At 50.2% G+C, this 22138-nt stretch overlaps 1 protein-coding gene across 1 annotated transcript in view; it reads right to left on the reverse strand.

The window, feature by feature from the left end:
• Nucleotides 1–22138, reverse strand: part of LOC144761249 (uncharacterized) — a 140325-nt gene that overhangs the window by 68410 nt on the left and 49777 nt on the right. Inside the window, exons 2-3 of the mRNA XM_078646708.1 lie at nt 20683–20826; nt 14321–14464 (exon numbers count right to left, since the gene is read on the reverse strand). Coding sequence (XP_078502834.1) covers nt 14321–14464; nt 20683–20826 — 288 coding nt within the window. The remainder of the gene's footprint in view (nt 1–14320; nt 14465–20682; nt 20827–22138) is intronic.

Below are 22138 nucleotides of genomic sequence, written 5' to 3' on the forward strand. Positions count from 1 at the left end.
CAGAGCCCTGGGTTCCTTATTGCGTGGTCTCGTATGGATAAGACGATCCTTCAAGTTAGGGCCCCTCTTGAAGGAAAACAAAGGCATCTGAATTGTGGATTCATCAGAATTCAGAATTGACCAGTGACGTTTAACCATTCTCTGGATTTTATTGGACAAAGTTCCAAAGGTGGTAACAAAAGTAAGTCTTTCAAGGGGAGGTTTCTGCACTGGGGGTTCAAGAAGAGCTGAGCGATTGTTGTTTCTAGCTCTTTTCAGTGAACGCTGTACTAACTTCTTCGGATATTCCCTGGATATCAGCTGTGTTTTTAGAGTAGCGGAGTGATTCTCAAACGCTGCTGCGGTTGAACAGTTCCTATGAATTCTAAGGAATTGTCCATACGGTAAGTTCTCTCGCAGGGATTTTGGATGATGGCTGTTGAAACATAGTAGCGAATTCCTCGCCATGGGTTTCCTGTAGAGTTCTGAGTGTAAACCCTCTGCAGTTGACGTAATGAGTAGATCCAGGAAAGCCAATCTGTCTTTCCCTATCTCTATGGTAAACCGAAGGAACTCGTTCCTACTGTTCAACCATCCCAAAAACTCCAAGCAACTCTCACTGGTGCCTCGCCATACAACCAGGATATCGTCGATGTACCTTTTCCAGGTTCTGATACATCGACGAAAAGGGTTGGTATTGGCCAGAACATACCGTTGTTCAAACGAATGCACGTAAAGATTTGCCAGGCTAGGGGCGTAAACACTCCCCATACTGGTCCCTGACACTTGAAGATATGTTGTGTCTTCGAACTTGAAAAAGTTGCGTTTAAGAGCTAGCGTGGTGCAGGCCATAATTAAGCTCACAGGAGTCATGCTCTCAAGGGTCTTGGATTGTAACAAGTACTCAATTACTTCCAATGTTTCATCTTGAGGTATTGAGGTGTAGAGAACCTCTACATCGAATGAAACCAAGAGGTCCATAGTGCAGTCAAATTCAATTTCCGGTAAGAGGCATAATACATCACTTGTGTCTTTCAAGTACGTCGGCATCTCTTGAACCATGGGGCGCAAGAAGAAATCGACGAATGTTGACAATGGTTCAAGAATTGAACCAATGCCTGATATTATGGGCCGTCCCGGTGGAGGTCTCTGTGCCTTGTGTACCTTAGGTAAAACATAAAAATAAGGTGTTATAGGGTGTGCGGTACATAAAAATAAGGCTTCTTGGGATGTAATCCATCCTTCAGATAGAGCCTCCTCCGTCATAGTAGAGATGATGATTTTCAGTTCCTCAGTTGGATCAACATCAAGGGGGCGATATGATCTCCTATCGCTAAGTTGACGAAGACACTCGGAGCGGTAAGTGTTGGTATCCATGTGGACCGTTGCTCCCCCTTTGTCTGCTGGTTTTATTGTCAGTTCTTGACATGTAGACAAAGTTCTCAAAGCCAATTGTTCATCTTTGGGAAAATTACAGAAGGACTTCTCCCGATGAGAGAACAGATCCTCTATATTCCGCTCTAGGGCTTGTTCAAATGCCAAAACCTTTGGAGACATGGCATGTGTTGGAGGATTGAAAGTGGATTTGCGTTTCAGTCCAGTGTTAGTTTCTTGTATCACATCCAATTCTGATCTTGATTTGTTCGCAAAGAAAAAGTGTAATCTAACTTTGCGTAAAAATTGTGCCAGTTCAAGACGAGTTTCAAAATGGTCATTAACATGGGTTGGTACAAAACCTAAGCCTCTATTTAGAGCTCTTTCCTCAGTGGGTGTCAAAACATGCTGGCTCAGATTGATCACAAGCCCGGATCCAGGGTTGTCGTTGTTGTGCTCCTCAGGTTCCTGGTCGAAGTTGATGGCGGGCTGTAGTGGACCTGTGGTTGCTGCTGGCCTCTCTTCCTGCCTCGTGATCGTCCTCAGCCCACGCCTAAAAAAGGCTGTCCTGAGAAATTGTTTGGAAATTGAGGTAGAAAAGGTCCCATATGGGGTTGGAACAGGCCCATTTGTTGCGGTCCCACCTGTGGGGGAAAGTGAGGCCTGCCATATTGCCATGCATTCGGAGTCCACCACATAGATGTTTGATTCTGTTGGTTGCCTCGCCAATTATTGCGATAATTCCTCTTTCCTCTGCCTCTTGGCTTCGGACCTTGATGTGTGGACCCAGTGTCGCTTCCTGAACTAGTGTCATCGGAACTAGAAGTTCCATAGTTGGACACATTTTTGCGTCCATTAGCTGTAAAGTCAGGAGCGACGTAAGTGTCACTCATATAAGGATAAACCTTGTCAAATTTAAATTTCTCCAAATTTAGTAATATCCTCATTGGAACTATGAAACCACCGATACAGACATCTAGTGGACTCAGGTGACTCTAGTATCGGGTTTGAATTATTCATTATTTATTTATAATTTTGAGCACTCTTTGTTTTTTACTTTGAGAGCACCAATTCGTAGTAGCATATGTTTTATGATGGTCCTGATGAAAGCAATGACAACTATTGTCACACATTGCAGAAACATGTTGACCCCAGAATACATGAAATGATCCAAGAATTACTGGATTATTCTTGTCTACTTCTTTTAACATTGGCAGAGTGGGTAGCAACAGAATAAAGCTACATTCAGCACCCCCTCAACCAATCTTAATTCACACACACTTAGCTTTTCTTTTACCTATTTTTGCACTACGATGTCAGTCCCTTTTCTATAACATCATCTCCGTTCGAGATAAGAGACCACGTTAATCTAATTGATCATGAGAGGGTATCTTGTTATCAGACCCCTCCATGTGAAATAGAATAAGATAACACCTATAGTGGTCTCAAGAGGAACCCAAATGATGAAGGGCCGTTCCGTGTGGTGACTGATGGGAATCCTCACATGATCACTGAGTAGACTCCTTGTGAGGGTGACCCTTATATCCTTGGTATGTTGATGAGGGTAGTTGTGATTAGTCCTCTCTAGATTGACACATAGCGCTCCCTTCCTTGGTATTTCAGACCCTCTGATATTCTATTTTGTCTAGTACTGTTGGGGCTATATCAGAGTGTGGTCTTTAAAATCCCCTTTGAACCTCTCTAAATGTTTGTTGTTGCTGCTTTAAATAGGGGCCCCTTTCACACATTACTCTGCGTGAAAGGGGCGTTGCATGGGTGTTGCTGTGGGTGTTCCCACACAACATCCATGGACCTTGACACATTCCCAGATTTACAAAGTTTTTTAAAGCTGGGAATGCGTCCCAATCCTACACCTCCCCAGGGGAGACGTAGGAATGGCGCAACAAGGAGAAATACTTTTATTTCTTCTCGTGTTTTCCTCTTTCTACAGCAGCACGCATAGAAACGAGAAAATGCCAGCCTAATTTTGTGGAAAAAACGGATATTTTGCAGATGCCTTGTAGAAATGTGTTTATGTATTACAGTTGGGTAATTTTTAGGTCTTGCCAGTGGAAGAGTATGTGCTGCTTGCACATGCACTCAAGCTTGCAAGAAATATGTTATACGACTCAGGGCTTTGCTAAGCTTTTTGTGTGTGCAGATAAGAGGTGAGCTTATGTAAATGTTGGGTGATTGTGAACAGTGTAAGTGAATGCAGCGTGAGTTTTGCAAGTGTAGGGTGAAAGGAGTGCTGATGTGAGTGCAAGGCGAGCGACAAGAGTGCAAGGTGAGAGAAGGGCCCATGTGAGTGCCGGGTAAGAGGAGTGGATACAGAGTGAGAGGAATGGGTGCAGGGTGGGTGGTGTGAGTGGTGTAAATGCACAGTGAGTGATGTGCTTGTGTGTGTACTGGGGGACCAGTGTGCCTGTGGGAGCACAGGGTGAGCGGGAAGGGTGAGCTGTGATAGTGAGCGCATGGTGAGAGAAGTTAGTGCAGGGTGAGTGGTGTGTCCTTGTGAGTTCTGGCAGACTATTGTGCCTGTGTGCAAGAAGAGTGAGCTGCATGTGTGATGGGTGAATGCAGTGCCTGTGTGAATGCAGGCTGAGCAGTGTCCCTGTGTTAGTGCAGGGTGAGAGAAGGGAGTGCAGGATCGTTGATGTGAGTTCAGGGTGAGTGTTGAGCCTGTTTGAGTGTTGTGAGTGCAAGGTCAGTGGTGTGCCCATGTGAGTGAAGGGTGAGCTGTGTGAGTGACCGGAATGCCAATGTAGGTGCGGGATGAGTGATGTGCCTGTGTGAAAGTAAGGTGAGAGAAGTGAGTGCATGGTGAGTGAAGTTAGTGCAGGGTGAGGGATGTGCCCTTTGAGTTTGGGTGTGGGTGAAAGTGCAGAGGTGAGTGGTGAGAGTGACAGGTGAGTGGAGCATCATGTGAGTGCATGGTAAATGACATGTGTGCAGGGTGAATGGCATGAGTACATGGTGAGCGGTGTAAGTACAGTGTGATTGCTGTGAGTGCAGGATGAGTGATGAGACTGCAGGGTGAGAGTGACAGGTGAGTGGAGTGTCATGTGAGTGCAGGTTGAAAAATGTGCTCCTGTGAGTGCAGTGTAAGAGGAGAGTGAATGCCATCAGTGCAAGGTGATCGTTGGAAATACAGTGTGATCAAAGTGAGTGTACGGTGATCGTTGAGAATGATGGATTAGTTGTCTGAATGCAGGCCAGACTCTTTGAAAAACTCAGCATTTTTGTTATCCATGGTAGCGAGTGAGGTCTCAGATATAATTTGAATTATGGCATCCATCAAGGTTGGAGGGTGGAGGAAATAAATCATCTGTTGGTCCTGCAAAAAACTTTCAGACTATTAATATGCCTTGATATTTGATATAGTGCTATGCCTTGAAATAGGAAATTATGTGGTATAACTGCCAGAGCTGCTGCTTTGAGTTGGCGAACAAGTTTCGAGTCTCAGCGTCAGCTCAACATCTTGTGATCCTGAGTAAATTGCTTCATCTCTGTACCTTCAAAAATGAATGTGTCCTTGTATACTGTAACTGGTGCTCATGCAAAGTGCCTCAATACCTTCAAGTGAAGTTCGAGCTATATAAAACTGCAAAAAAACGAATTCTACCGTTACTTTTCAGGAGATATACTCTCACACTGTACCAGCAAAAGTAATTTGCAACTTTAAGGAACAGGCAGAGTGGAAATGCAGGGGCTCTAGAATGGGTGAAAAAACAACAGAGCCACGTTATCAAGTAAAAGACCAGTGAAATACTCAGGTGTGACTGCGATAAGACGCCAGACCATACATCCCACAGAAGCTCAAGTCCGGGTGTCCGGGAAGCTGTCTCAGCCCAGCTGACACACACAACTGGAGGGCTAAAGCCTTTTGTGCCCTATGGGCTTTGTGCGCCTGCCTATGACACAACTGAGAATTCCATCTTCTCCCCATTCCATTTTAGTGAATTCTGCCCTAACCAGCACAATATGTCCCACAAAGCAGTTATAAAATGCTTCCAAGGGCAAAGGACTGAAGTGATCAAATGACAAAATTATTTGAGTACCCTCAGCATAGTTCATGAAACTATGCCATGAGTTTGAATCACTTTTGCCAGTGATCTTAAATAGATGTTAAATAATGGTGGGCTAAGGGAGGGGATAGGTTGTGCTCTGCTTTCTAGGCAAGTTACACCACTTACGTGCAGTACCATGGATGCCAACCTCCCCTAATCTTGAGATCAGGATGTCATGGTTTACCCTATCAAAGACAGTGGATAAGTCAAGTAGTACCAAGGATATAAGTGACCATTGCCTGCTGCCATTGTAAGATCTTCCAGCATCACTACTAGACCAGATTCAGTGCCATGAGCTAGGTGGAAGGGTGACTGCGCCAGGACAAGTAAACTATTACCTTCAAGAAAATTGGCAGATATTTTATTGAAGTATTTCTGGGATCTAGGCTTCATGTTGCTTAAAGTGGGGGATCCACAGAGAGTTTTTAAGCAGCAGGCCCACCATTGATTTTTTCCAGTGCAAAGGTAAAACTTCACAAGATAAAGAAAGCTTAACTAAGGATTTCAGAGTTTTGGCAAGGCAATTTGATGCCTCCTCCCAGAGCCTTGGGGGTAGGTAATCTAATGGTGATCCTGATATCATAGTATTAGCCAGGATTAGGATAACCTTAGTGTTCAGTGTCCAAATTCATGATGTTTATGCTAGCATTAGCACTCTGTCGACTTTACCACTACTAACCAGTGCTAAACTGCATGTGCTCACTCCTTAAAGCATGGAAATCCTGGCTCATCCCTTTTTGGCATATATAATGTACTTGTAAGTCAATAGTAAAATGGCACTACATGTGCCCAGGGCCTATAAATGAAATGCTACTAGTGGGTCTGCAGCACTGATTGTGCCACCCACTTAAGTAGCCCTTTAAAAATATGTGAGGCCTGCCATTTTTAACTGCTTCCCTGACCTGGAAAAACAAACCTTTTACCAAGCCCAAACCTTCCCTCTTTATACCTATGTCAACCCTAGGGTAGGCCTTGAAAAGCCCAGAGGGCAGCATACAGTGTATGTAAAAGGTAGGACATGCCCGTTAAGTTTTTTTTTTGTAAAATTTGTTTTTATTCAAAATTTGCAGAAAAAGGGGAAGGGAAGGGGGAAGGGGAAGGGATAAAGAAAAAAAACATACAGGCGACAATTCCGCCACAAATCCCTCACAGGGGAAGCTGTAATAAGTACTTGAGAATAGAAGCGTGAAGCGGCTGAAAGAGGTGGCAAGCACAGCATCAAAGTCCAGAAGTAAGTCCAGTGCCAGCTCGAAAGTTCTCAGGCCGGAGCCCATACGCAGTCCGAGGGTCAGCAGAAGAGGGGTGCAAAAGTAATACAGAAGCCCTGCATCCCCAGGAGCCAAACAGTGTCGCAACAATTAACAAAAACCCGCACCCAACTGGTTCCCCCCCCCCCCCCCCCCCAGTGGTGACGACACAGACACTCTTGCACCGTACTAAGCTGCAGAGGCATGCAATCCGGTCATATTTGGAACAGGTGGAGTGCACGGAGTGTGGGTGGGCACACCGCAGATGGCAGCCCAGATGACAAGAATCGGACCAGTGGCCCCCAACGGAATAGAACGTTTTTAAAATTGCCCAGGAAGATGTCCGCCATTCTCTCCATGCTCAGTAGGCCCCAAAGTCTCGCATGCCACAAAGATATAGCTGGGGCATGTGGTTTCTTCCATGCTGCCGCCAACGTGAGCTTAGCTGCCCCTAAGCAAAGCCATTGAATGCGTTTGTCCGCCTTAGTCTGATGTTCCAATAATGGATCTCGGAGACCCAGCAGGACATGAGCCACAGAGTCCGAGATCGGATACCCCAATATCTCCTTGATGTCGGAGAGTACCTCAGTCCAGAAAGGGCGAATGATCGGGCAGTCCCACCAGATGTGGTGGAAGTCCCCCAATAGGCCACACCCTCTCCAGCATCTATCCGAAGAAGTTCGGAATATACGGTGGAGCTTGGCCGGGTATAAATACCAGTCATGCATGGTTTTCAAGTGGGCTTCCCTAAGGTTCACTGAATGGTTGTGCGTCGCTATGTCCCTCCAGAGGTGCTTCCATTCAGCGTCAGAGATGTCTCGATCCAAAAGGACCTCCCACTGTTCCATGTATCGGGGGCGCGGGGCGACCGCAGTGGCCAGAAGCAGCCCTTACAAGAAGGAGATCGTCCCTCGCATCGCAGAAGTGCGGAGCAGAAAGGACTCGAAGAGGGAAGGCGGTCGTGTAGCGGCCTCGCCGATCTCCACCGACGTTGCCCAATGGAGAAGCTGGGCATGGCGAAAGCGCTCAGTGACCGGAATCCCATAGTCGCGCATGCAGTTGTGAAATGTGAGGGGAACCCTCCCGTGAAACAAATGCGTAAGTGCCCTACAACCTCCCTCTCGCCACAGCCTAAAGGGTCCCTCCTGTAAGGCCGGTGGAAAGGCCGGGTTGAAGTGAATGGGGGTGAAGGGAGACGGAAACGTGGTCCAACGGTCGTCGCCAGTGACCGTGTCCCACACCTTCAGAACCGTGCTAGTAGGAGTGCTAATGTAAGCATTCTTAGGTCGGTCCGCTTTGGGCTTCCAGATCAAATCCCAAATCGACCTCCCCACCATGGCCCTGTCCATATGCAGCCAGTGTTTCTCTGAGAGCTGCTGGGACCATTCCACTATCACCCGTAGCTGCGCAGCCTTATAGTATAGAAGCATGTCAGGGAACCCAACTCCTCCTTCCTTCCTCGGTCGTCGCAGCGTCGTAAAGGGAATACGAGCCCGTCCACCCTGCCAGACAAACTTCAGCATCAACGTCCGTAATCCGCGGAAGAAGTCCATGTCAATAGGAATAGGGAGGGCTTGGAAAAGATAAAGAAATTTAGGTAGGAGGACCATTTTAAGAGCATGTATCCTGCCAAGCCACGAGAGGAATTTCGGTTTCCACCGATCCAGTTCATTCCGTATCGTGGCCAGCAAGGGGGGAAAGTTAGCCGCGAACAGGGATCCAATAGTAGGCGTCAGATGCACCCCCTAATATAGTAGGGAGGCAGGAGCCCATGGCAGGGCCGTCAGCAAGCGCACCCGGTCAACTTCCGCCGGGGACAGGGTTAGGTTCAGGATGTACGACTTGTCGAAGTTGACTCTGAAACCCGCCACCGCTTCAAACCGGGAGAGCTCCTCGTGAACATGCGGCAAGGACTGAATCGGGTCCCCCAATGACCACAGTACATCGTCCGCAAAAAGGGATATTTTGTGCTGTTCCCCCGTGAAGGGAAGGCCCTTGATTTGATCCTTCTCGCGGATTGCCAGGGCCAGAGGTTCGATACTCAAGGCAAAGAGGAGAGGGGAAAGGGGGCACCCTTGTCTCGTACCCCTGGAGTGAGGGAAGCAAGCCGACCGATGTCCGTTAATCAGTACCCTCGAGGTAGGGCTATTATAATTCGCACGAATCATCGTGAGGAATTGGCGCGAAAACCCAAAGGCGGTTAGGGTGCGAAATAGGAATCCCCAATCGACACGATTGAACGCCTTCTCCGCATCCAGCCCCACTAGCACTGCCGGAATGCGGATTCTGGTAGCCTTCTCTATTAAATGCAGCACCCTCCGTAAGTTGTCATGAGTTTGCCGTCCCTTAATGAAACCGGACTGGTCCGGATGTATAATAGCCGGCATCAGATCTTGTAGCCGGCGGACGATGATAGAGGAATATAATTTGGCGTCCACATTCAAGAGGGCTATCGGGCGGTATGAGGCGCATCTGGAGGGGTCCTTCCCCTGTTTGGGGATCACGGTGATCATGGCCTCGGCCATAGTGCCAGAGGTCTCCCCAGTGGCCACCATTTCGTTGAAGAGGGAGACCAAGCAATCAACCAGTTCAGATGCAAACGATTGGTAGAAATAAGCGGTATACCCGTCCGGGCCGGGAGCCTTATTAGGCTTCAAGGCCTTGATCGCTTCGAGCACCTCCTCCCTGGTGAAGGGAGCCGTCAGTTGTTCGTTCCGGTCAATAGAGACCTGCGGGAGGTGAAGGCCCGATAGAAATGCGTCTTGCGCACTCTGATCTAGGGAGTCACCCTTATAAAGTGCTGCATAGAACCGGCCAAAGATGTCCGCCTTATCCCCATCCCGGTGATGCACGGAGCCCCCGAGTCCTGAATCCCCCCTATATACTCTTTCTCCCTTTTCTCTCGAAGTTGACGGGCCAAATGTCGGCCCACCTTGTTCCCCTGTGCGTACGACACTCGTCGTAGTCTCAGGAGGGTGAACTCAGCACGATTGTTGTAATGGGCTTTCAGCTTCCCCCTGACAGCCGTCAGCGGTCGGAGTGTCGCGCGAGAAGGGTTCAGTTTGTGAGCCCGCTCCAGGCCCTCGAGTTCAGCCTCCAATTTCTCCCGTTCTTCCCTCCTCAATCTATTAATGGCCGCATTAAGGCCTATGCAGGTGCCCCTCAAGGAGGCCTTACAGGTGTCCCAAGTGTTGAACACAGACGTGTCTGAGGCTGGGTTGAGCGTCAGGAACTCCTTGATGGCTTTCCTTAGCTCCTTACAGGAGGTATCATCTCGTACTAATGCCGCCGGGAAGTACCATTTCCGAAAGCCATCCCCCCCACTGACCACTGTAGCAGGAGTACCAATAGGCTATGATCTGAGACAGAGAGCGGAAAGATCCTGGAATCGCGGACATCTCCTCTGAGTGCCTGGCTCAAAAATATATGATCTATGCGGGAATAGGTGTGATGCACGTGGGAGAAAAATGTGTAGTCCCGGGCCTGTGTGTGCACGGCGCGCCAGCCATCTATCAGCCCCAACTCCCCCATCTTGTCTTTCGTTGCGGCGGAGAAAACACCTGAGTCCGTCCTCTGGGCACGGGAGCTGTCTAGGGTTTGGTCCCATACCATATTGAAATCCCCCATGGCAAACAGATGGCCCTCCACAAAGCCTCCCACCTTATCCATCAGTCCCTGAAGAAAGCTATTCTGTTGGGAATTGGGTACATACACCACCACAAACGTACATAGACGGCCATAAAGCACCCCTTTGACCATCAACCACCTGCCTTCTTTGTCACAACACACTCCCATAGGCTGGAATTGGATGGATGCCCGGAAGAGAAGAGCCACCCCCCTGTGTTTAGTAGAGGCAGAAGATCTATAGATGAGGGGATATTGCCTGTGTCGGAGCCGGAGCTCGTCCTTGCGTGCTAGGTGGGTCTCCTGGAGGCCCACCACATCCAGATGATGGTCCAACAAATATTTCCATAGCTTTTGGCGTTTCTGCGGGGAGTTGAGGCCTTTCACTTTCCATGTGCCAATGCTAAGAGGCATGAGGAAACTGCAGACCCCACCGCTTCACAATAGCAAGAACCACAAATCTCCAATCAACCCATACTCCACTCATCCAACCTCCCCCCTCCTCAGCCAGCCCCCCCCGCTCAAACCAGGTCAGACCCCTCCCCAGCCACCCTCCGCCCCAGCCCCCAGTCTCCTGCACCCAACTCCCCCGGTCATAGGGGAAGGATTCTAACAGATAACCGCTCCTCGGAGCATAATACGGAGAGACAAACGCCATCAAAGACCAGTTGTTCGAAACCCCCATATGGGCAGCACCTATAGCAAGGATCCAGCAGTCGCCACCACCACCAAACCCACCCCAACACCCACCCCAACTGAACCTCCCCTCAACCCCCCCCTCCTGTCCACGTCCCCCCCTCCACCCCAACACCCCAATAACCCAGAACAAAAAGCAAAAATAGTCCCGGATGAAACAAACCCTGAGCGAAACTTCACAGGGGGCGGGGTCGGGGACACAACAATGGATCTCCCAAGGCCGAAGACCAGGACGTCTTCTCAGAAAGTACATACATATCACCGGTACCTGAGTATACGTGTCCCTCCGGCACCCTGGGCCAGCTGTCCGATGATCAGGCCGCCCCGGAGATCTGCTGAGAGGACGTCGCGGAGGCCACAGAGGCCACCGCACTCCCTCTCTCCTGTAGGCTAGTCGTGCGGTCAGGTTTCCTGCGACTCGCCTCCGGACCCACTCTGTGCCAAGATGAGGAGCGACGCCTCCTCCGCGGTGAAGGACTGCGAGGGCCAGGCGCAGGGGCTCCGTCGTCAATCCCCAGAAGCTCCTTCGCCTCCCGAAGGGACCGGATCTGTGCCAGTCTATTCTGCCATCGAAAGACTATGCGGAAGGGGTGACCCCAGGAGTAGGAGATGTTGTGCTCTCGCAAGTAGGCTGTGACCGGGCGGAATTCGCGCCTCTTCTGGAGCGTCGTGGCTGCCAGGTCTTGATAGAGCTGAGGACGATGTTCCCGGAACTGCAGGGAAGGAATGTCCCGTGCCTTCCTAAGGATTCGCTCCTTGAGTTGGAAGTCGTGCACACATACAAGTATGTCAGGAGGAGGACCACCATTTCGCCTGGGCAGCCCCACTCTGTGGACTCTGTCCATCCTGATTTCTTGCAAGTCCTCATCGTCCAGGATTTGAAGAAAGAGCGCCTGCACATAGCCTCGGAGATCTCCCGCTTCGCCATCCCAAGGTACCGCCCGTATGCGGATGTTGTTCCGACGGGAACGATTCTCCAGGTCCTCGGCGTGAGCCTGTAGGTCTATGTTCTGTTCCATGAGATGAAGCACGTCCTGTTGCAGTAGATGGACGTCATTGGCCATGCTGAGGTCGTGGTCTTCCAGAGTGGCCACTCTCTCTCTGAGACCGCCGACGTCCCTCCGTACCTCGCGGAGATCCGACGCAAGCTGGGCACGGAGTTCGGAGATATCCTGTTTGATCGAGGCGAAGAGTTCCGTCATGAAGGCCTTGGTGGCCGGGGCCTCATCATCTGTTCTCCCAGGCGAGGCACTAGGGCCAGGGGAGGCCGGTGGCTGGGAGCTCTTGGATGTCCCCTCCTTACCAGGTTTCCCTTTGCATTGGGTGGAGGTCATCGCTGCCGCACCACTCCGCCCGGTGGAGAGGCGAGAAAGCACTGCGCAGGAGAGCAGAGCCCGCCAGATCCCGTCGTTAGTCCCAGGTGGGAATGCGGCCCAGCGGCCACAAGCAGCCCCCCGGCCCTGCAGTGGCCAAGAAGATCCAGGCGCTACAGGCCGATAATCCCCGTGACTCCAGTACACAGACAGGTCACGCCAAAGCAGGGGAGCGCGCGGTGATCTACCAATTGCTGTCCCGCCTGAGGCCTGCAGCGAAGGCTAAGCTCCACCGGGCCTGGGAGCCGATCAAGGCGCCCCCTGTCCTCTCCCACTGGGCCTGTAGCTAGGTCCGGCCAGGTCCCCGAAGCGCAGCCCCTCGGCCAAGGCGTGCCTCCAGATGTCGATGGGGTCCTGACCTCTCAGGCAGATTGTCTTCTGGGGGGCCCTGATGCCCCTCTCTGAACAGCCTCAGCGAGTCTCTTCCGGCCCCTCGACGGGCCCGGCAACCCACACGTGGGCAGGGAGGCCTCGGCGTGTGCTCGCTTCTCCGGGTGCACCGCTCCACGCACCCGGTGGGGTCCCAGCCCAGGAAGTGCGCTCGCCACGTCGGCAGAGGGCCCAGGCCCACGATCCGTCGTGGCTGCACCCAGGTCACGAACCCCAGATGGATCTGCCCGGGTAGAGCCAAAATCCCGGTGGTTATGCTTCCCCCACCAAGGGCCGCGCCTCTTCCACACCTCTACAGCCCTCCAGGCCGGCTCAGGTAGAAATCCTCCACTTCGCCCCAGGCAGCGCCGCTAGCGCGTTCCGCAGCGGACAGGACCTCCGGCTGCGGTTAGGCCACAATCCCCGGCCTCGCGTAGCTCACCGGTCGGACCGGGAGGCACTGTCTCTTTGGCCTCGGGACCCACAGGTTCGGGCGCAGGTGATGTGGCACCCTACCGTCCGGCGGCTCGGTCGGCTCTCCGCAAGGCCTGCCGGGGTCCACAGCCCCCACTGCGCAGCAAGGGCGCCCCAGGGATGTCCAGCAGCGTCGGCCGGGCGTGCCGCTCCGTTGTCTCCTTCCCGGCTGCGATCGTTGCAAGCAGTCCGGCTCTTCTCCAAACACCGGTCACCACCCCTAGGGAGTCCGGGGCCGGCCAGAAGCCTTTTCAGAGTCCGGGGACAGGTGCTAGGCAATGCTATGAGAGGCCCGGCGCCGGAGGGACAGCAAGGCACGTCTCACTCCGTCGCCATCTTGGCAATGCCCCCCGCCCTTTAAGTTTTACATGTCACGGTAATGAAACACACTTACATTCCCTCTCCCATAAACTAACATTGTAGTTAACTTGTCACCTTATGAGTGTAACTTCCAAATGAGAACATGTCACCAGTCATGTTTGGTGTCTCTGGAATTTGAATTTAAAATCCCAACTTAGGGTGCAGTCAGATTTTAAATTGCAACGTTGACAATGCCACTTTTAGAAAAGTTGCCATTTTCCTGCCTCAGCCCTTTAGTGTATGTGGCCTGTGTGTGGGTCACATGACTTGGTGTAGCTGACAGATAAACTTTGTGTATTCCTCCTAGACAGCCACACACAATAGGGTGTTAGGGGTTCATCCTGAATGTCTGATAATCATTGACAGAACTAGGTATTTGTGCTTATTTGTTATGTCCCTGTACATTCTGATACTAGTTGACATGTGCTTATTTGTTATGTCCTTGTACATTCTGATGTATTAGCTACAGTATTCCATAGCTACTTGGAGGTAGCAGTGTTTGTTTGCACACGTGAGCAATCCTGCCCATTCTACAGTATCCAGTATGGCTGCTATTTGGGTATACCAATGTTTATTTAAACACGTGGGCCCCGTGGTTAAACTGGCAGAATAGTACATGTGCAGAGCGCAGGACTCCTGGAACGCTCGTGCGCTGTCAACTATAAAAACCCCACTCACTTTCAAAGGTGCTTTGCTTTGTCCCTTCACCGCTGGGATCTCCGGACCTGTTTTCAAAGACCCCGCTGAAACCTACCTGAAATAGAAGCCGTCTCCGAACCTACTCCTTTCCTGTTGTCTCCTTCGTGGATTCCCCGGGTTCCCCGATCCTCCAGTCCTTCCAGAGGTTTGGCCATCTCCTTCCTGAGTCAGCGGCTCTGCCAAGAGTATTCCTTTAATCCTGCAGCAAAGAAAGAAAACACAAGAGAGATTACTCCATGCCTCACAACCGGTAAACAACACAAATGTAAAAAGCCGCTCTCGAAATTCTCGGAATTCCTGTAAGCTCATTTTGACATTCTTGTATTTTAAAAGTTAAAGACTACATCGCTATTGGAAGAAAAGACTTTGGAACATTTGTTAAAAGGACTCTATGAAGTAAGAGACAATTTATTAGCGCTTACAAAGAAAAGTAATACAGTATTAGAGTGGACTTATTCTAGCGCTTTGATTAATGCATGTTTGAGAATCAGGAGGCATTTCTTAATATTAGCAGAAGTTAAAGGGCAAGAATATTGTTGAGCATTGATGAAGGAAATGTTCATTGATGTTGATGTAGAGATTCCTGAAAGATAAGAAGATTCATTGTGCATTGGAGGCACATTTTGTTCTGTGTTTCTTTTGTTTATTTATAATTTTAGAACCCCTTCTGAACAAGACAGCTCTGAGAGTCAAAGGTATGATTTAATACTGAATAATCATTGCTAACACGACTAACCTTCTAACGTCACAAATATAGAAATATATTGTTTGATGCAATTGCTAATAATTCTCTCTACGTTATTAAAGGTTCTCATGAGGATACGAAAGAAAGTATCTATTGAAGTGTGTGCATGGGCTCTTCTATATTAGGTAGGCAACCGTCTACATTATTTTGATGCCTTAAAGAGCTGTTAGGCATCTATACTCAAATTCTGTCGTTCCTATTTATAGACAATTAAGAAAAGATCTCAGAGTCACTTCCAGCTGAGATACAACTACACAACTTCCTCAGAAGACGGAGTCCAGTGTTTTTTCTTGTTTCTCATTCCAATTCCCCTTTCCCCCAGGGATCAATCATCTCGAGAAGAATTATTGCAATTTTGCCGGTTTGGTTGATTCAGGGAGGATTTTGGAACACGCAGCATCACGAAGGAAACAACCGGTAAACTAGGAGGTTCTGGTGAGTGACATCGTGACATAGGGAGCTTAGGTGTGCATGGATGGGCCATCCCTGGCAGGAAGGGAGGGAGTAGCTAGGCACAACCCCACTAACACTTTAATAGGCTATGTTCTTCCTCCACACAAAGGGCTGCATACCCCCTGTAGTTAATCTGGAGCCAGGATAGGGGAGGCAGGATGCCTGGGGACTTCAAAGTGAAAACTATTTAAGCTTCTCCCCCACTTCAAAGGCACAACTGGGTATAAATACTAGACCTCAGACACCAACTCTTCAGTACACTTTTGGACCTGTGGATACTCTGGCAGGAAGAAGGATTGCTGTGCTGCTCAAGGACGGCCACTCTGTGACCTGCACTCTGCTGGACTACTGCCCTGCTGTGCTGCTGCTTTGCTGTGCTGCCCTTCTGCCTGGGTGAGAAGGACTGTAGCTGCATCTCTTGACCCCATAACGCTAGAGTGACTCCAGAATTTAGTTGGCTGACCTCTTGACTTTAGCCTCAGGGACAGAAGACTACAACAACCTTGCACCTGCACCTGGACACTGCCATCTGTGAGTCCACCCTACCAGGTTGTGCCACCCCAGTCCTGGACCCTTTTAAATGGGCTTAAAGGTGCTTTGCCAGCCTCTGCTGCATTGGGCAATCGCAATCAGAACGGACGTATTTCCACTGATGCGTGGATTGGACAGGTCGCAAAGACCTGCATTGCCATGTCACCACATTCTATGATTGGAACCACTGCTGAGCGGCTCATCCTCAGCACAGACCCTTGCATCCCTTATCGATGGCAGCCTCGACTACGGACTCTGCATCTCAGCCCAGCAGCTTTTTGGAACCGATGCATAGCCCCAACTGCGCAATGCATCCCCTACTCCGGACTTCGCACCGCAAGTCCTCTTCGATGGGCTCTTCAACAATGAGGCAACATCACTTTTTCCAGCTCCCACGCCGCATCTCGGAACTGAAACATTGCTCTGGGTACATAACGCGTCTTCACCACGGATCCTCAAATTAGTCTGCAAACAGGATTGAAGATACTTTGTTCAGGGAGCCTAACTGGGAACTTGTAGCTGGCCCAGATTCCATCGTGGTCCTCCTGAATTTTTGACTTTGTCCCGGTCTGGCGTGACCAGATATCCCAGTTGGCACTTAAAGGCTTTTGGCGCTATTTTTACTAAAACATTTCTTTGGTCTTGGTTTATTTATTAAAAATGACTATATTTTTCTAAATCTGTTCCTTTTGTGATGTGTTTTTACCGTGTTACTGTGTTACTGTTTGAAGTGTTGCACAACTACTTTACACATTGCCTATGAGTTAAGCCTGACTGTCCTGAGCACAGGTTAGTCTAGGGTATACTTGTGACTGCACCCTGAGAAGAATTGCGGTGGCTGCTTAAGAAGGGTCCTCCCCCCCCCAACCAGTAACGCAATTTCCTACAGCATTTGTTAAATTACTGGTGTCTCGTAGCAGTGACGCACTGCCTGCCTGGGCATAAAAAGACAAATTGCTCCTCTTTGTGTAGTCTGCAGCTATTGGGCACTCTGTACTTAATATTATTTGTCAATATTTCTCTGTACGGATTTGCTTTGATTAACCATGACAGTACTGTAATATTCCACAAGTGCCTAGAGTCCGTGGCAATTTAGCAAATAAAGTAACGATTGGGCTGCAAAATGTATTTGGTCCCGTTTATTCAAAATGTTCGAGGGTAATGAACACCTCTGTGTCCAGTGATGGTGCTGTGTTCTGTTGCTTCACCTGTTTGCTGCAGTCCAGATGAGGCAGTACACCCAGCTTTATGTAGTGTCCATTAAAAGAGTGGGTGGTGCCACAGTGGAACTGGGCAATGCCAAGGGCGAAAGTGGGAAGGTCCACAGGTGGAAGTGGGCAGATGCTGATGGCACCATCACATATTTGTTTTCCAAATGAAGCACTCAGCACACCCAATTGTTTTAGAGCACGGTCCTTAGAGCTGGTGACTTCCTGAACTAGAAAAACACACAAGATGATGGACGGAATGTTGCACAATGGCAAAACATTCACCCCCAGTCACAGATCTGGGTTTAATCCATCGTTATTTTGCTCACCAAGCCACACCAGTTCAGACATGGCCATATGCAAATCAGTCTTGACCCTGTGCCTCATGGGAACAGTCCAGACCGAACTGCCAAGCCATGTCTTCCCTGGACCGGAATCAAGCATTCTAGGACCGGTTTCTGGCTATCAGCCATCTTCAGCCAGGATAGCTTGACTCCAGTGGCCTAGTGAGCACGGGACCCACGTCTGGGCATACCCTTCCCACATACGGTGAACAGCAAAACACACAAGATGATGAACGGAATGTTGCACAATGGCAAAACATTCACCCGAGTCACAGATCTGGGTTTAATCCATCGTTATTTAGCTCACCAAGCCACACCAGTTCAGACATGGCCATATGAAAATCAGTCTTGACCCTGTGCCTCATGGGAACAGTCCAGACTGAACTGACAAGCCATGTCTTCCTTGGACCGGAATCAAGCATCCTAGGACCGGTTTCTGGCTATCAGCCGTCTTCAGCCAGGATAGCTTGACTCCACGGGCCTAGTGGCCTTGATAGAGCTGAGGACGATGTTCCCGGAACTGCAGGGAAGGAATGTCCCGTGCCTTCCTAAGGATTCGCTCCTTGAGTTGGAAGTCGTGCACACATACAAGTATGTCAGGAGGAGGACCACCATTTCGCCTGGGCAGCCCCACTCTTTGGACTCTATCCATCCTGATTTCTTGCAAGTCCTCATCGTCCAGGATTTGAAGAAAGAGCGCCTGCACATAGCCTCGGAGATCTGCCGCTCCGCCATCCCAAGGTACCGCCCGTATGCGGATGTTGTTCCGACGGGAACGATTCTCCAGGTCCTCCGCATGAGCCTGTAGGTCTATGTTCTGTTCCATGAGACGGAGCACGTCCTGTTGCAGTAGATGGACGTCATTGGCCATGCTGAGGTCGTGGTCTTCCAGAGTGGCCACTCTCTCTCCGAGACCCTCGACGTCCCTCCGTACCTCGCGGAGATCCGACGCAAGCTGGGCACGGAGTTCGGAGATATCCTCTTTGATCGAGGCGAAGAGTTCCGTCATGAAGGCCTTGGTGGCCGGGGCCTCATCATCTGTCCTCCCAGGCGAGGCACTAGGGTCAGGGGAGGCCGGTGGCTGGGAGCTCTTGGATGTCCCCTCCTTACCAGGTTTCCCTTTGCGTTGCGTGGAGGTCATCCCTGCCGCACCATTCCGCCCGGTGGAGAGGCGAGAAAGCACTGCGCAGGAGAGCGGAGCCCGCCAGATCCCGTCGTTAGTCCCAGGCGGGAATGCGGCCCAGCGGCCACAAACAGCCCCCCGGCCATGCAGTGGCCAAGAAGATCCAGGCGCTACAGGCCGATAATCCCCGTGACTCCAGTACACAGACAGGTCACGCCAAAGCAGGGGAGCGCGCGGTGGTCTACCAATTGCTGTCCCGCCTGAGGCCTGCAGCGAAGGCTAAGCTCCACCCGGCCTGGGAGCCGATCAAGGCGCCCCCTGTCCTCTCCCACTGGGCCTGTAGCTAGGTCCGGCCAGGTCCCTGAAGCGCAGCCCCTCGGCCAAGGCGTGCCTCCAGATGTCGATGGGGTCCTGACCTCTCAGGCAGATTGTCTTCTGGGGGGCCCTGATGCCCCTCTCTGAACAGCCTCAGCAAGTCTCTTCCGGCCACTCGACGGGCCCGGCAACCACACGTGGGCAGGGAGGCCTCGGCGTGTGCTCGCTTCTCCGGGTGTACCGCTCCACGCACCCGGTGGGGTCCCATCCCAGGAAGTGCGCTCGCCACGTCGGCAGAGGGCCCAGGCCCACGATCCGTCGTGGCTGCACCCGGCTCACGAACACCAGATGGATCTGCCCGGGTAGAGCCAAAATCCCGGTGGTTATGCTTCCCCCACCAAGGGCCGCGCCTCTTCCACACCTCTACAGCCCTCCAGGCCGGGTCAGGTAGAAATCCTCCGCTTCGCCCCAGGCAGCGCCGCTAGCGCGTTCCGCAGCGGACAGGACCTCCGGCTGCGGTTAGGCCACAATCCCCGGCCTCGCGTAGCTCACCGGTCGGACCAGGAGGCGCCGTCTCTTCGGCCTCGGGACCCACAGGTTCGGGCGCAGGTGATGTGGCACCCTACCGTCCGGCGGCTCGGTCGGTTCTCCGCAGGGCCTGCCGGGGTCCACAGCCCCCACTGCGCAGCCAGGGTGCCCCAGGGACGTCCAGCAGCGTCGGCCGGGCGTGCCGCTGCGTTGTCTCCTTCCCGGCTGCGATCGTCGCAAGCAGTCCGGCTCTTCTTCAAACAACGGTCACCACCCCTAGGGAGTCCGGGGCCGGCCAGAAGCCTTTTCAGAGTCCGGGGACAGGTGCTAGGCAATGCTATGAGAGGCCCGGCGCCGGAGGGACAGCAAGGCACGTCTCACTCCGTCGCCATCTTGGCCATGCCCCCCGCCCTTTAAGTTTTACATGTCACGGTAATGAAACACACTTACATTCCCTCTCCCATAAACTAACATTGTAGTTAACTTGTCACCTTATGAGTGTAACTTCCAAATGAGAACATGTCACCAGTCATGTTTGGTGTCTCTGGAATTTGAATTTAAAATCCCAACTTAGGGTGCAGTCAGATTTTAAATTGCAACGTTGACAATGCCACTTTTAGAAAAGTTGCCATTTTCCTGCCTCAGCCCTTTAGTGTATGTGGCCTGGGTGTGAGTCACATGACTTGGTGTAGCTGACAGATAAACTTTGTGTATTCCTCCTAGACAGCCACACACAATAGGGTGTTAGGGGTTCATCCTGAATGTCTGATAATCATTGACAGAACTAGGTATTTGTGCTTATTTGTTATGTCCCTGTACATTCTGATACTAGTTGACATGTGCTTATTTGTTATGTCCTTGTACATTCTGCTGTATTAGCTACAGTATTCCATAGCTACTTGGAGGTAGCAGTGTTTGTTTGCACACGTGGGCAATCCTGCCCATTCTACAGTATCCAGTATGGCTGCTATTTGGGTATACCAATGTTTATTTACACACGTGGGCCCCGTGGTTAAACTGGCAGAATAGTACATGTGCAGAGCGCAGGACTCCTGGAACGCTCGTGCGCTGTCAACTATAAAAACCCCACCCACTTTCAAAGGTGCTTTGCTTTGTCGCTTCACCGCTGGGATCTCCGGACCTGTTTTCAAAGACCCCGCTGAAACCTACCTGAAATAGAAGCCGTCTCTGAACCTACTCCTTTCCTGTTGTCTCCTTCGTGGATTCCCCGGGTTCCCCGATCCTCCAGTCCTTCCAGAGATTTGGCCATCTCTTTCCTGTGTCAGCGGCTCTGCCAAGAGCATTCCTTTAATCCTGCAGCAAAGAAAGAAAACACAAGAGAGATTACTCCATGCCTCACAACCGGTAAACAACACAAATGTAAAAAGCCGCTCTCTAAATTCTCGGAATTCCTGTAAGCTCATTTTGACATTCTTGTATTTTAAAAGTTAAAGACTACATCGCTATTGGAAGAAAAGACTTTGGAACATTTGTTAAAAGGACTCTATGAAGTAAGAGACAATTTATTAGCGCTTACAAAGAAAAGTAATACAGTATTAGAGTGGACTTATTCTAGCGCTTTTATTAATGCATGTTTGAGAATCAGGAGGCATTTCTTAATATTAGCAGAAGTTAAAGGGCAAGATTATTGTTGAGCATTGATGAAGGAAATATTCATTGATGTTGATGTAGAAATTCCTGAAAGATAAGAAGATTCATTGTGCATTGGAGGCACATTTTGTTCTGTGTTTCTTTTGTTTATTTATAATTTCAGAACCCCTTCTGAACAAGACAGCTCTGAGAGTCAAAGGTATGATTTAATACTGAATAATCATTGCTAACACGACTAACCTTCTAACGTCACAAATATAGAAATATATTGTTTGATGCAATTGCTAATAATTCTCTCTACGTTATTAAAGGTTCTCATGAGGATACGAAAAAAAGTATCTATTGAAGTGTGTGCATGGGCTCTTCTATATTAGGTAGGCAACCGTCTACATTATTTTGATGCCTTAAAGAGCTGTTACGCATCTATACTCAAATTCTGTCGTTCCTATTTATAGACAATTAAGAAAAGATCTCAGAGTCACTTCCAGCTGAGAAACAACTACACAACTTCCTCAGAAGACGGAGTCCAGTGTTTTTTCTTGTTTCTCATTCCAATTCCCCTTTTCCCCAGGGATCAATCATCTCGAGAAGAATTATTGCAATTTTGCCGGTTTGGTTGATTCAGGGAGGATTTTGGAACAAGCAGCATCAAGAAGGAAACAACCGGTAAACTAGGAGGTTCTGGTGAGTGACATCGTGACATAGGGAGCTTAGGTGTGCATGGATGGGCCATCCCTGGCAGGAAGGAAGGGAGAAGCTGGGCACAACCCCACTAACACTTTAATAGGCTATGTTCTTCCTCCACACAAAGGGCTGAATACCCCTTGTAGTTAATCTGGAGCCAGGATAGGGGAGGCAGGATGCCTGGGGACTTCAAAGTGAAAACTATTTAGGCTTCTCCCCCACTTCAAAGGCACAACTGGGTATAAATACTAGACCTCAGACACCAACTCTTCAGTACACTTCTGGACCTGTGTATACTCTGGCAGGAAGAAGGATTGCTGTGCTGCTCAAG

Source organism: Lissotriton helveticus, chromosome 6 (genome assembly GCF_964261635.1).
Source record: "Lissotriton helveticus chromosome 6, aLisHel1.1, whole genome shotgun sequence".
Lineage (NCBI taxonomy): Eukaryota > Metazoa > Chordata > Amphibia > Caudata > Salamandridae > Lissotriton > Lissotriton helveticus.